General features: G+C 31.4%; 1 protein-coding gene across 1 annotated transcript in view; it reads left to right on the top strand.

Annotated features, from left to right (window-relative positions):
• Positions 1–2,442: 2,442 nt before the first annotated feature.
• LOC106471742 (putative extracellular sulfatase Sulf-1 homolog) overlaps positions 2,443–15,063 on the top strand; it is a 37,135-nt gene continuing 24,514 nt past the window's right edge. The window contains exons 1-6 of the mRNA XM_013932365.2: positions 2,443–2,771; positions 8,104–8,343; positions 9,805–10,126; positions 11,867–12,017; positions 14,205–14,380; positions 14,725–14,853. Coding sequence (XP_013787819.1) covers positions 2,492–2,771; positions 8,104–8,343; positions 9,805–10,126; positions 11,867–12,017; positions 14,205–14,380; positions 14,725–14,853 — 1,298 coding nt within the window. The 5' untranslated portion in view covers positions 2,443–2,491. The remainder of the gene's footprint in view (positions 2,772–8,103; positions 8,344–9,804; positions 10,127–11,866; positions 12,018–14,204; positions 14,381–14,724; positions 14,854–15,063) is intronic.

The following is a 15,063-nucleotide window of genomic DNA, read 5'->3' as shown; positions in this document are numbered from 1 at the left end:
ATTTGTGTTTAGATCTCTTTTGCTACAAAGAGACAGTTGTTGTGGCTTGTAAATACCTCAGTTCTGAAATATCCTTATCCACATTTCTCAGTGCTGAGAGTGACCATGTTGCTCCACACTTCTGAGTGCTGAGAGTGACCATGTCGCTCCACACTTCTGAGTGCTGAGAGTGACCATGTCGCTCCACACTTCTGAGTGCTGAGAGTGACCATGTCGCTCCGCACTTCTGAGTGCTGAGAGTGACCATGTCGCTCCCCACTTCTGAGTGCTGAGAGTGACCATGTCGCTCCACACTTCTGAGTGCTGAGAGTGACCATGTCGCTCCACACTTCTGAGTGCTGAGAGTTTGGGCACACTCATCAGTGTCATAATGTGGCCTTGAATTAATTTTCAGTTTTCTTTGGATCAGACAAATTCTTCACATCCAATCAAAGTCTGGACCTATTTTCAGAAGCATTCAGTCATAGTTTCAGAAGTTATCAGAAATATAAGACATTTCTTTTGTATTTATTTATGTTTATAATACACAAGTTAGCTACAATTTTACATAAAATGTGCCAGAATATGTCTTTGTACCTAAAACATAGTATGAAGTTGTTTTTTCTTATAAAAAGGCCAAAACCTAGATAACACTATGTAAAGGGTTTATGTTACCAAACCTAGATAACACTATGTAAAGGGTATATGTTACCAAACCTAGATAACACTATGTAAAGGATATATGTTGCCAAACCTAGATAACACTATGTAAAGGGTATATGTTACCAAATCTAGATAACACTATGTAAAGGGTATATGTTACCAAATCTAGATAACACTATGTAAAGGGTATATGTTTCCAAACCTAGATAATACTATGCAAAGGGTATATGTTTCCAAACCTAGATAATACTATGTAAAGGGTATATGTTTCCAAACCTAGATAATACTATGTAAAGGGTATATGTTTCCAAACCTAGATAACACTATGTAAAGGGTATATGTTACCAAACCTAGATAATACTATGTAAAGGATATATGTTACCAAATCTAGATAACACTATGTAAAGGGTATATGTTACCAAATCTAGATAACACTATGTAAAGGGTGTATGTTACCAAACCTAGATAACACTATGTAAAGGGTATATGTTACCAAACATAGATAATACTATGTAAAGGGTGTATGTTACCAAACCTAGATAAAACTATGTAAAGGGTTTATGTTACCAAATCTAGATAACACTATGTAAAGGGTATATGTTACCAAATCTAGATAACACTATGTAAAGGGTATATGTTACCAAACCTAGATAACACTGTGTGGATGGTATATGTTACCTTAAGCAAGCAGTTCTGTTGAAAAGCTATAGTTACATAAACTAGCAACAAATATTAAAGCAACTGTAAAAACTAGCCCAAATCTGGTGGAAACACACGAACTTGGTAAACCTTGCTTTTGGGCCTACATGAAATTATACATCACTTTTCTTCTGGGATTTTTTTTTTTTTTGACATACACAGGAGTTTCACATATTTCCTGAGAAAAAAGATCTTGATGATAAATAGGAAATATACAATTAATCAAATTGTTACTATTTAACAAAACAACTTTTTTGGCATTAGAATGGATTGTTTCAAAATAATCTCAATTCTGTGTAGGCTGTATTTAAGGGATTGAAAAACTTGAATAGTGATGGCAAGAAATAAAAACAAGAAGGTAAAAATATATCATTCAATGTACTATTATGTCCTTTGTAACCATGCTTAGGAGTTTGAGGTTGGGTAGGCAGAGTTTAATGGCAGTTATAACTGTTGCAATAAATCAACTATGCCATTAGAGTAAACTCAAGGTCAGTTGTAAGGCAACTCTCCAGTTCTCTTATTGAATGAGACGTACATCTTACTTAGTTGTTCAACTAGAGTTTGTTTTTAAACAAAGAAAAAATTGTTAGTATTGATGTATAATTAAATATTCTCTCAACATTTGAAGCAACAAAAGAAGTTAGTCACAAATGTGGACTAGTAATCATAATAATAAATAAATAAAAAAAACTTAAAGTGAAATTTCACATATTTCTAAGCTTCCAATAGCTCTGCCAGATCCAAGTAATTTAGAAATGGAAAGAAATGATGATAAACCATAGTTATTCAAATAATACTAGGTCCAAAATTATCATAAGGCAATGTAGAATATCTAGCATACTATAAGTAAGTTCAGATGATATATTTGGTACACGTTAATTTTGTGTCACAGAATCTTTTAAGTTATCATAAAATGTTTGATATGCAGTTTACTAGCACTTGTTTACGCCATTCTAAGGGTTATCATAATATCTGAAGTTTCTGAGTATTAAATGCTATGGTGTATGTGTGTGTGATTACAATCTTCTTTTGAATGAAATATAATTTTACATTCTTTATATGATAGATGGGTTACATCTTTCAACCTACTTTTATTTCTTATAGAGTGTAACCATTGGATCACCTTTCTGTCATTCCTGGTAGTATCATGTCTTCTGAAATACCATGGCTGCTAGGTTTTATCTTGATTGGAGTTGGAACAGTTGTTCTTTCAAGAAAGATAAATCGGGAAGATGACATTTCGCCTGAGGTACCAGACCACCTTGTCTGGCCATCTGGCAGGAGGCAGAGTTCAGATCATTCCAGGTTTCAAGACGAGTTTTCTTCCTGGTCCAGTTACAGAAAATCTGAACAGTTAGGAAGAAGAGAACTGAGGAAAAAACCAAACATAATCCTTATAATGACAGATGATCAAGATGTTGAATTAGGTTAGTTTATTGTGATAAAAGTTTAAAATGTGAATTTAACGTTTTTATTAAACACTGGTGTGTGTGTGTGTGTATATACAGACAGACACACACATACAAAAAAACACCTAATAACATGTTTAGTGATTGCAAAAGTAGTCTAGATACTGACCGTCATATGTATCAGGGTCAGGTGACAAAAAAATATTAATTACATCCTCTTCTTAAAAAAACCAGCCTAACTCTTTCATACACAATGTAATGATATTAAAAGATATTCATTTCATGCTGTTTTATTTAATTTAAAGCTTATCTTAAATTTACAGAGTGTAAATTATTCTTTATGTAAATATTACTCACTTTTCCAAATTTTTCATTATGTAAGCAGTTTGAACACTTTGTTATTTTGCACATTTAGTTTCCAAAGTGCAAAACTACTGTTTTGACCTCTGCAGAGGTCATGTACAAAATTGTGAGCTAAATTAAAGCCTATAAGTAAAGAAATGTCATTTGAAAACCTTATATAAATATTCAATCTGAAAATATGAAGTACTTATTTTGCTTAGTCTTTCAACAATATGAAATCACCAGGGTTAACATTTGACTGACTGGCATGTAAGTTGCATTTGACACCACCTATAATAGCATTACTAACAACAACTGAACTGTGTACCTCCAACAAAGGATGAAACTCAAAAGCGTAAATGAAAAGAATTAATTAATCCACTCAGTGATTATAGACAAACTATCAAGAAGTTAAAAATAAAAGAACCAATTAATAGAAAAGTCACTAGGCTTTTATCCTACATACTTATCCACCTGACAGCTGCTAGTTCACAAGTGAGAACTAGTCTTATCCACCTGACAGCTGCTAGTTCACAAGTGAGAACTAGTCTTATCCATGAGACAGCTGCTAGTTCACAAGTGAGAACTAGTCTTATCCATGAGACAGCTGCTAGTTCACAAGTGAGAACTAGTCTTATCCATGAGACAGCTGCTAGTTCACAAGTGAGAACTAGTCTTATCCATGAGACAGCTGCTAGTTCACAAGTGAGAACTAGTCTTATCCATGAGACAGCTGCTAGTTCACAAATGAGAACTAGTCTTATCCACCTGACAGCTGCTAGTTCACAAGTGAGAACTAGTCTTATCCACCTGACAGCTGCTAGTTCACAAGTGAGAACTAGTCTTATCCACCTGACAGCCGCTAGTGCACAAGTCAGAACTAAAATGTAAAATGATGTTTTGATCTACTTTCACATCAAAAAAAGAACATTACACATCTCGTCTTTCAGCTTCCTGAAAAAGAAATATTTTAACTTCAGTCTTCTAAATCTCGTACAATTCTTTCTTTAACAACTTAAATTGATAAAGTGTTTATCATGATTTTGACCCAGAAAGATGTCATTGACACGGTTATCAATAGTCGCTAAGTAAATTTAAAAATAAAAGTATGTTTAATAAGTTCTACACTCCAAACATTTAAAACTGAACTAGCCATATTCATTTACAATTCATCTTTTGACCTTTTGTTCATAAAAGGAGGAGAAATAGAACATTGCAATGTGAGTTTAAAGGTAGAAAGGGTTGAGTGCATTAGACAAGTAGGAAGTTAAACATTAGAACTTGATAAGGATGAAGTAGAATGTTGGAGTGTGATTTTAATGATGGAAAGGTTTCAGTCCATTAGACAAGGAAGAAGTAGAATCATTCATTAGATAGATAAATAATGCTACATATATTGAGGGAAGAGACTCACTGAGGACAGTAGTACAATGAAGATAGAATGGAATTATGCTACATATATTGAGGGAAGAGACTCACTGAGGACAGTAGTATAATGAAGATAGAATTGAATTACGCTACATATATTGAGGGAAGAGACTCACTGAGGACAGTAGTATAATGAAGATAGAATTGAATTATGCTACATATATTGAGGGAAGAGACTCACTGAGGACAGTAGTACAATGAAGATAGAATGGAATTATGCTACATATATTGAGGGAAGAGACACACTGAGGACAGTAGTACAATGAAGATAGAATGGAATTACGCTATATATATTGAGGGAAGAGACTCATTGAGGACAGTAGTACAATGAAGATAGAATTGAATTATGCTACATATATTGAGGGAAGAGACTCAATGAGGACAGTAGTATAATGAAGATAGAATGGTTCAACTTCATAGGTAAGAAGGAGAAAGTATCAACTGAATTTTCTTTTTTTTTAGGATGTTAAGTAAAGAAAACTGCAGTTACATGAATGGAATAAATATAAACGTTATTTAACACAAACGTTATGAATAAATTAATACAGTAAAAAGCATTTTCATTAAAATAAACTTGTGTGTGTGTATATAGACTATTTCCATCTGATCTACAGTATGATTGGGGATAAGATTGGTTGGTTGTTTTAGAGTAAAGCCACATTCAGCTATCTGCTGTGTTCACTACAGGATATTGAGCCCTGGATTTTAGCATTCTAAGTCAGTAAACTTGCCAGTGTCCCTCTGGGAATAATAATATTTTTCACATGCTAACTATTTCAAATAACCATTTTGAGTGTTAATGGTATCTTAAAACACTTCATTTTATCTTTTAATTTGTAACATTAATATAATTTGATATTAGCATCAACATAAAAAGAAATTTAACCTTATCACAGTAAAACTATTTGCAAGTTTGATTAGTGTTACTTATATGTATTGGTTTATTGTTTGTACAATTTCATTAAGGTAGGAGGCTCTGCTTTTTTTTTCTTTTCTTTTTTTGAAATTTTTATTATTTTAATTCTATCAATATTCCTCTGGAGTGATTTTTAATTATTAATAACATTTAAACTTATTAAACCCAAATAAGCAGATATAGGTAGTTTCTCATTGTATGTTCTTAAAGTTTAGGAAATAATTCTTTTAAGTCAAGCTTAAATATAAAAAAAAATCTCTTGCATTCTTGGGATTAAAATTTATAATTTAAAGGATTTTCTCTGCATTTTTCGTTTTTGTTGTTCGTGCAGATGAATCTTTTGATATTGTATGAAATTCTTAAGCAGTAATTATACCTAATTAAACGTGTAGTTGTTTTATTTAGGAATTTTTAAATGTTATCTCTAAACCTTTTACTATTTTGTTTTAAGATGGGAAGGGTGGCCTGTTGTAATTTTGTGATTTATAACTTACGCTTATATTACAATCACGTAACACTAAGAATAGATTGTTGTGCTATTCTTATTTCATAGTTGTGTTGAAACCCTCTGGGGTGTTGCAATAAAGATTTGTCTTGAAGGTGTGCAAGAACTCGTCATATATATATGTGTGCATCAGAAGTTGGTGGAGAAAGGGATCAGTAAAATATATTTCTTTGTGTGATGAAGGTGGTGTACTTATGTGTAATTACTAGGTTGGGACGTCATTGGTAACATGTATCTCCTTGTAGGTAAAGTAGTTTGCCGCTCCTTAAGTTTGCATCAAAAGGGTGGGGAACTAGTTGGAGTAATTGATAGTATGTGTAGGATGTTCTAAACATTTTCCTTGTGCAGTTTTTCTTGTATTAAACATTCTCAGTTTAATGTGTTGGATAAAAGAATCTCTTCACTCCTAAAAAAAGTGTTGAACATTATACCAAAAATGTCTCAAAATGTCTAGTTGACTCTAACTAGATTAAACAAATACTTGTACAATGCATAACAGAATCTTGAAAACGTTTTAAACTGGTAATGGTAGTCAGATTAATGTGTAATTATTTGCATTAAAAAATGTAAATGCCCATGCAACAAGAACCTATATATAACAGTAGTCTTCCAGCTAGTTTTAATATGTAAAGAAGATACTAAAGAAAGACAAATTTACTAAATAAGCATTTTTAAATGTGACATTTAGCATAGACTAAAACTAGTGAACATAAAGCTGTGAATGTTTATTCTTAATTAAAATTAAATTAGTGTTTATTTAGATACTACGCTATTATAAACTACATTGAATTTTGTAGTATTTGTCAGATCTATAATGTTACTTTTTCTGCACCCTCTAGGATGTGTAGCTGTACATTAGTATCTGTGAAGCACAAGGATCGTCTGTGTTATTCTTCTTTTCATGGCTATACTTTTTCACTGTTTTCAACCAAACTTAGTGTCAGTAGCATAGGAACTGGGGGAGCAAACGTTCCTCCTAAATATGAGAGAGCAAGCAGGAGTGGCAACAATGACCCTAATTTAGAGGAATTCCTCGGGGACCAAAAAGAACAACAAAATTTCCATTTATAGATTTTCCTTCGTCAAAATGTTTCAAAAACATGTATATTATATAGTGTCACTAATTACTTCATAAGAATACTGTTTATGTGCGAGTGATATCAGACAGTTTCAAGTTCATTAATAATCATTGCTCGTGGAAAAACAAAGGACTACCTATGCTACTATTTGGCATGCACCATTAGCTTAGGGACCACTTTGTATCTGTGCCCTCCTTTCATTCCTGTAGTTTTTGACTAATCTCAACCAGACTTGACATGCACCATTAGCTTAGGGACCACTTTGTATCTGTGCCCTCCTTTCATTCCTGTAGTTTTTGACTAATCTCAACCAGACTTGATATGCATCATTAGGACCCTCCAATTATTGTCCAGACTGATGCCCCCCCTTAATTTAATTCTTTATGGGTCTTGCATGTGTTGATCTTTCACACCTATAATTCTTGACCAAACCCAACCAAATTTGGCATGCATCTTTGCAACTCCCTGGAGAGTAACATGGTAGGGGGGTGTCATTTTTTGAGTATGACCACTCCATATCACTCACTCCCCAAGAAGCTCCTATGTATTCTTTGTACTATTGTGTTGATCTTTACAATCACCTTGGGGAGTGACATAGGAAGTATAATGTCTAGATCTGATCCCCATATTACTCTCCAGGGGACACCTTCAGTTTTGACCAATATCAACCAAACTTGATATGCACTCTTAGGGTATCCTTTGGAGTAACATATGGATGTTGGAATTTGGATCTGTTCCCCTTATGTCATTCCCTGGATGGGGGAGCCCTTCTGTTATTCTATAGTTGGATGGGTTTTTCGGGTAGTTAGTTAATAAGAAAATAAACCCTGGTGGCCAAGAGCATTTTAACTTATTGAATAAAGTTCTAAATAACCAGGCATACATGATTTGTTGGAATGTACCTAACAAAGTTTAATTGATAAATGTAAGGTAAAACTTTATCTTACTTAGCTGTAGGTTCTTTGGAAGGAGTTGTAAAATCAATGTATGTATTGTTAAAATTTTTACTCTGAAATATGTGTATTTTGATGGATGCTTTACTTTTGTTAATACCCTTATGGATTTTTTATTTTTAAACAGGGTCATTGAACTTCATGCCAAAGGCTTTGAGGATTCTTGGTGAAGGAGGTGCTCATTTTCCTAATGCTTATGTCACAACTCCAATGTGTTGCCCTTCTCGAAGTTCAATGCTAACTGGCCTCTACGCACACAATCATAACGTTTTTACCAACAATGACAACTGTAGCTCTCCCCAATGGCAGCAGGAACATGAGACACGAACCTTTGCAACTTATTTGAGCAATGCTGGCTATCGAACAGGTAACCTATAAATACCCGGTTGAGTTATTTGAAAATAATGACATTGCTTTTTGTTATTGTTATTAAGCACAAAGCTACAGAATAGACTATCTGTGCTGTGCCCAACACAAGTATCAAAACACGATTAGTAGAGCATTAGAAGCCGTCAGACATATTACTGAGCCACAAGGGAGTTGATAACGTTTATATTGTTACCTAGTCATCAGGATTTATAAAATAATTCTCTTATACAGATGGAAGTGTAAGCAATGCAATAAACAAGAGGAACTTATAAGACATACACAATGATAGAAAACTGCTAAAACTTTAAGTAGGCTTAAATAGAAAGCTAAAAAAACACCCTTATAGCTTGACAAGGTGGAAACTTCTTTATCAGTTTCCAACTGTACTTAGGCTTATCCTTTAAAGCTGGTAGCAATAGAATTGGTGCAGAATGGAAGCAAATTTTAAAATTTAAGTTGTTTTTTATATTTATTTAATATGCTGGGACTGTTGTTGAAAATTCATTATTCTTGTCACCTCTCTATGGATGGATAACGTTTTTTTGTAAACTGTATCTTTACTTTTACATGTTTCTATTTAATAAGAAGGAAACTCAGATCAACGTTTAATTAAGTACATTTTAATTTAAGAAGACAGTATGCCACAATATGTGACTCTTGACAAAAAATGTCTTGAGGTTAATTAGATTTTGTTTTCTCACTCCTTGTTACACTTTAAAATATCACAATATTTTCCTACAACCTTTAATTAAAATCTGTGTTTGGTTAATCATTATTTCTTTAGATATAATACTGCTTGTTTTATTAACTTTTATCCTTTGATCAGTAGTTTATCTTGCTTATTTACGTGTATGATTTCCCTACACTAGTATTAGCTAATTAATGCATTTAATGTTTTGAATAAGCATACATTTTGTTTTTGAAACCTTGCATGACAGTTTTTTTAGTTTTGTTATTTGACAGTAATCTCACTTCAAGCTCGACTTTTAGGATGTCTTGGAGAAAAAAATTGTAGCTAATTTTTTTTCATGAAAGTATTTCAGAATGTAGGATTATGTACCTATACAAGAAGAAACAAACTTGTAGTTTTTTATTGATGAAATGGTTATTTATCTGTCACTTTAGCAAAATTTGTTTGGGGTAAATAATTATATGAGAGTATTTATTATTTATTCTTATTTGTTTTTTTGTTGTTTTCTGTTTAAAACTCCAGTGTACCAACTAAACGGGAGAGCTTTTATTTTAGGTTTTTGCTCTAATTCTACAGTTTTATATGATAATTTTCTTCAGTTATTTGTGTAATGAATTTTCTTATTTCTTCACAGTGTTGCCAAGCATTCTATTTTCAACGTAATCATTTGTCTAGTATATAGAACACTTTGCACTACATGAAATATGACACACTTAATTCGTGTTTTTCAAAAAGCTAGCTGAATATGTTAATTTACTTTTGTTTTAGCCTACTTTGGTAAGTATTTGAATGAATACAATGGAGACTATGTACCACCTGGCTGGAGAGAATGGGCTGGCTTGATAAGAAATTCTCGGTTCTATAACTATACAATCAACATGAATGGGAACAAAATCAAACATGGTGATGACTATTATCAAGACTACTACCCTGACTTGATTGCTAACGACAGTATGACTTTCTTACGGCTGTCAAAACAGTACTTTGCTGAAAAGCCTGTGATGTTAGTGATGTCCTTCCCAGCACCTCATGGACCAGAAGAATCTGCTCCCCAGCACCAAAATCTCTTTCACAATATCACTACTCACAGGTGAAGTTTTTTTTAAAATCACTTTAGTTTGATGTTAACAACTTTTCAGATGAGTAACATTGTATAATCTCAGTTCTTAAGTTATACTTTGGGGCCAACCACAGCTAGTTTTATCATTAGAAACACTAATACAGTACCATTTACTGAAGCAATTGGAAAGTAAGCAATGTGTATTCTGGCTGTTCGCACTTAAAAGCTGTCATAATTGACCAATACTTTTTGGTTATAAGACTGCTTTTATAATAGGTTTATCATTTTGTTATTATTGTGGAGTCGTATGATGATTTCAAATATTCTTTTCCATGGATTATTATTTAATGTCTAATTAAAGAAAAATAGAAAAATTCTATTTGCATAACATTAATGTTACTAACCAAAGATTCATACAGTTATGTGTGGAAGAATTTATTCTGTTTTGTAACTAAATAATTTATTATGGAAACATATCTATAACTAAACTAACATAACTTTGTGAATAAAGGTATCTTCAAAATATTTTAAAACTACCTCATTCAGATCTAATTTATTCTTTTAACACTGTCATTGTAATCCACCATGCAGTAATGGCACTGTTGTTTTACTACAGTTATTGGTATTTTAGCACAAAGCTATCCTGCTCTCTTCACTATGGGAAATTAAAGGCTAGATTTTTAAGACTGTAAGTGTTTAAATACTGGTGACCCACCAGAGGGCATTACTGCAGAACCCAAATATATCTAAAAATACTAGATTTTGAAATAACTCTATCTTATTAAATAAAGAACAACATTATTTTTTATAAATTAATTTCATAATTCAAAAATGCTCAAGCTGGTGGTTGATTTTTTTTAAATTGAGAAATTAATTATAACTATATCAAAAATTAACTTATATCTCTAAATAGTGTAAAATATATGTATTAGTTATCTAAATAAAATATTAAAACTCAATAGCAAAACAATTATGCCCAGCAAGCAGATTATTTCAAAACACTTTTTAACACAGTATATTAAAAATATTGTATTTAAAAACGTATATTTAATACAGAGAGCTAAGCTATATAATAATAATAATAATAATAAGCATAGTGCGAAAATTTATACTTCTTGGAAGGAAAGAAACAGTGAAATTAAATAAACATGACAGATAATAATTTCTTCAAGTTATACAAGGGTTGCGCCATCTGTGGGCAAAGGTATTAATTAATCATTTTTATCGATATTTATATATATAGGTTCCTATTAATGTAATATCTATCCCTTATTTCACATGGCAGCCAAGCTAATAAATGTAAAACTTTAAAATTAATTATATTATAATGATTTAATTAATAGCGTATCAGTTTTTAGAATGATGTCTGAAATTATAAATTTATATATATAATATATTATTTCTTACATTTAAAAAAATATAATCTGTGTTGTGTTAGTTTTTAGTAAGTCTTCTAATCACCATCTTTGTATGAGAAGAAAGCAAGTCCATGGAATTTATCATACTAATATATTTTGAGTTTTGTTTCAGTTTCATATGAATAGACTAAATTAAGGTAATCTGATTATCTTCAGACTATATTTTTCTGTACATAAAAATGTTTTTGTTTGGTTGGTTATAAGAAGGCTGTTAAAAATTCATATAAACCTTAAATCTTAATATTTTTCAATATATTTGTTACTAAAACATTGAATTAAATGTTTATCATTTCAATAATGTATTATTATACTTTTATATTTTCTCTAAAATGAATGTATCACATTTTTCTAGGACTCCAAGTTGGGACTATGCTCCAAATAATGATAAACAGTGGCTTCTTCGTTACACCGGAAAGATGGAACCTATCCACATGAAGTTCACTGATATTCTCCACACTAAAAGATTACAGACTTTGCAGTCTGTTGACGATGCTATAGAAAAAGTAAGATGGCTTTCCTAAGAAATTTAGTTAATATGTTCAGCAAAGAGAGATTTATAATCCTTTTAAGTTGAGGTAAATTATATAAAATGTTCAGCTTGTATTTTCTATAATATAACAAAAGTTAGAATTGTTTTCTATCATTGAATTCTATAACATTTAAAGAGAAACCTTGTCCTGAAGTGCACTTGTCTAGGTCAATTATTTGAAGCACTATTTTATTTTATGAAGATTGCAGCATAAGCTAGTGATTTCTTGAATATCTTTTTTTTGTAAAGTAGTATTGAAAATAAATTAGTAGACACCAAAAAACTTAAACAGGTCAGTTTATTTAACTTCAGTTACTTATATAAAATAAAAAGTTATTATTAGTAATGTTGTTTTGACTCAAGTATTTTCTGTATTTAGTGGTGTAGGAAGTGGGGGTGTTTGGCTAGACATGCAGAATTTACAATGAGAGATTGAAAGTATAAAGAGCTGTTAAAAGCAGCTCAATCTAAGGGGGGTCTGAGGTATGTCCCCAGGAAAATTAATATAATTTACAGTTGCTATATATGTCAAATATGTAAAAGTGGGGGTAATACAGCAGTTCCAATGTCTCTGGTATGTCAAATTATAGTACTAATTAGATTGAGTTACATAGGGGGGTCTGAGGTATGCCCTCCAGAAAATTAATATAATTTACAGTTGCTATATATGTCAAATATGTAAAAGTGGGGGTAATACAGCAGTTCCAGTGTCTCTGATATTGTCAAATTATAGTACTAATTAGATTGAGTTACATATTTGGTACTAAACTTGATATCGTTCCAGTGCTTGAGGATTGGCCCAAAATATATTTTCTCTCGCATATCTTAAAATATTCTTATATGTACACACCTTTGTAAGCAACATAACAAACTAAGTTTATAATATGTATATACAGTGTTTTAGGCTATTGAATTATTAAAAAACTTTCCCAAGAAACTGCTAAAATATTGCTTGAAAATTTCATACGTATGAGAAAATATAAAAAAAAACAACACAAAATTTAAATATGCTGTGTAATGGTACGTAAACAGAAATGAATACAACATTAACAATGCACAAACATATCACTTAATGTTGTTTGTCTTCTGTTACCATCTTTTTTTGTTCACTTTTTTGCATTAATACTGCAAAATACTGTGATTTTCAAAACTTTATCTAGGCTAAAGATATCTTTGGTTACTCTCGTAAATAGAAACTGATTAAATAAGGATTGCTGATTTATATGTTTAGTTCAGTTGGTTTGCCCTACTGAGAAATAATGATAAGAAAACATCACTTACTCACATGGGCACTTGATAAGTTTATGTTTTATGTGTAAAAAATTTAATATGTTGCATAAACAGTATCTTGTTTCTGAATGCTGCTTCTAATGAGTTTTTCTAGAGTTTTTACAGCCCATTTGTATTATTAGTACTGCTCGAAATCTGATAGTTACTGAGATTTGTAACAAAAATATTTATTGGTAAAGGCAATAAATAAGCACTTTAGTTGATTCAGTATTGAAAGGTGTACATATTATGTGTTTTTAAACAAGCACAATAGAGATCAGTATTCCAGAATGTACTTGTAATACGCTGTTGAGTATTGTCCACCATCGTGAGTGTTGATCATGATTAAACACCTTATTTTGTCCATCAACAGTTTGGGTTACTCAGCACTAGTATGGGACAGTGTTATTATTTTTGATGGTGTTAAGATATTAAAATTTAATTTTTGGATGTTTAATTTCTTATGACTTATGTTTGCCTCTTTACATGCGCTGTAAAGTTCAAGAACATATACCATACCAAAGAGAATTATATATATATATTTTTAATATATATTACATTACAAGAAAACATGTACTGTGTCTTTTGTATTTAACAGTTAATGTGGTAAAGCGTGTTGCAGTTTGAAATTATGGGCTTTGGGACAAAAAATGCAGATGGTCTTTTGTGGATTAAAACCATTTTAATGAAAACAGGAATGTTACTTTAAATATTACCTAAAATAACCAGCAGGGAATTCTTTTTAGGAAAGGAATTTTGAATAAAAAAAAAGTATCCATAACTTTCCATCTTTAGTATTAAAAGATGACAAATTCCCTCTTAAACTCTTAGTTGATTTTATTTTTTCTTCAACTTAGTAATTTAACAGAATTTTAAAATACCCTTTTTTCAGCTGTACAATGAACTAAAGAATCTAGGAGAACTTGAAAACACTTATATATTTTACACATCTGACCATGGCTATCACTTAGGTCAGTTTGGGCTAGTGAAGGGCAAATCTCAGCCATTTGAATTTGATGTACGAGTACCTTTTCTGGTGCGAGGACCTTTAGTTCCTAAAGGAGTACGGTGAGTTTTAGATGTAGGTAATTATGTTTATTTTTTTAATTCTGATAATTAATAGTGGAATTACAGTTATTAAACTATGACCTTTACTTTAGCTCATTGAAGTTTGGCCTCACTGTTTTTTTTTGTCAAGGTCTCAAATGTGTTAAATTAATAAACAGAAGGACACCTTCCTTGTTAAATTCATTAATTTGCTCTCAAATGTGAAACAGACAGATAGGGGTTGAAGTTAAAATCAAACAAAAAAACCTATTTGTTTTACTTACTTTGTCTGCATCTTGTATATTATTAATCTAATGCGAATTATATCACTTGGGTTCAAAATTCGTAATTTTTTACCACTGCAGGATTTCTGACATTGTCATTAATGTGGATTTGGCTCCGACATTCTTAGAGTTAGGAGGAGTTAACCGACCTGAACACTTGGATGGCAAGTCTATAGTTCCTTTGTTGAAAGATGCATATGAACAGTTTAGGTTTGTTTCAGTTTTGAAAAACTTTTTTAATTTTCACATGCCACAAAGAAAATATATTTACTGTTGTATTTTTAAATTGAGAGAAAATTATATTTAATTTCATAAATTATGATAATATACATAAGTGTTATTTAAAAAAAACAATATTTGGTTTTCTAATAAGTACTAGCAATTTTTTTTTTTTTTTTTTTTTTTTTTTTTTTTTTGGGG

Source organism: Limulus polyphemus, unplaced genomic scaffold (genome assembly GCF_000517525.1).
Source record: "Limulus polyphemus unplaced genomic scaffold, Limulus_polyphemus-2.1.2 Scaffold4830, whole genome shotgun sequence".
Lineage (NCBI taxonomy): Eukaryota > Metazoa > Arthropoda > Merostomata > Xiphosura > Limulidae > Limulus > Limulus polyphemus.
Note: the sequence above shows the minus strand (reverse complement) of the source record. Positions and strands in the feature narration are given on the sequence as shown.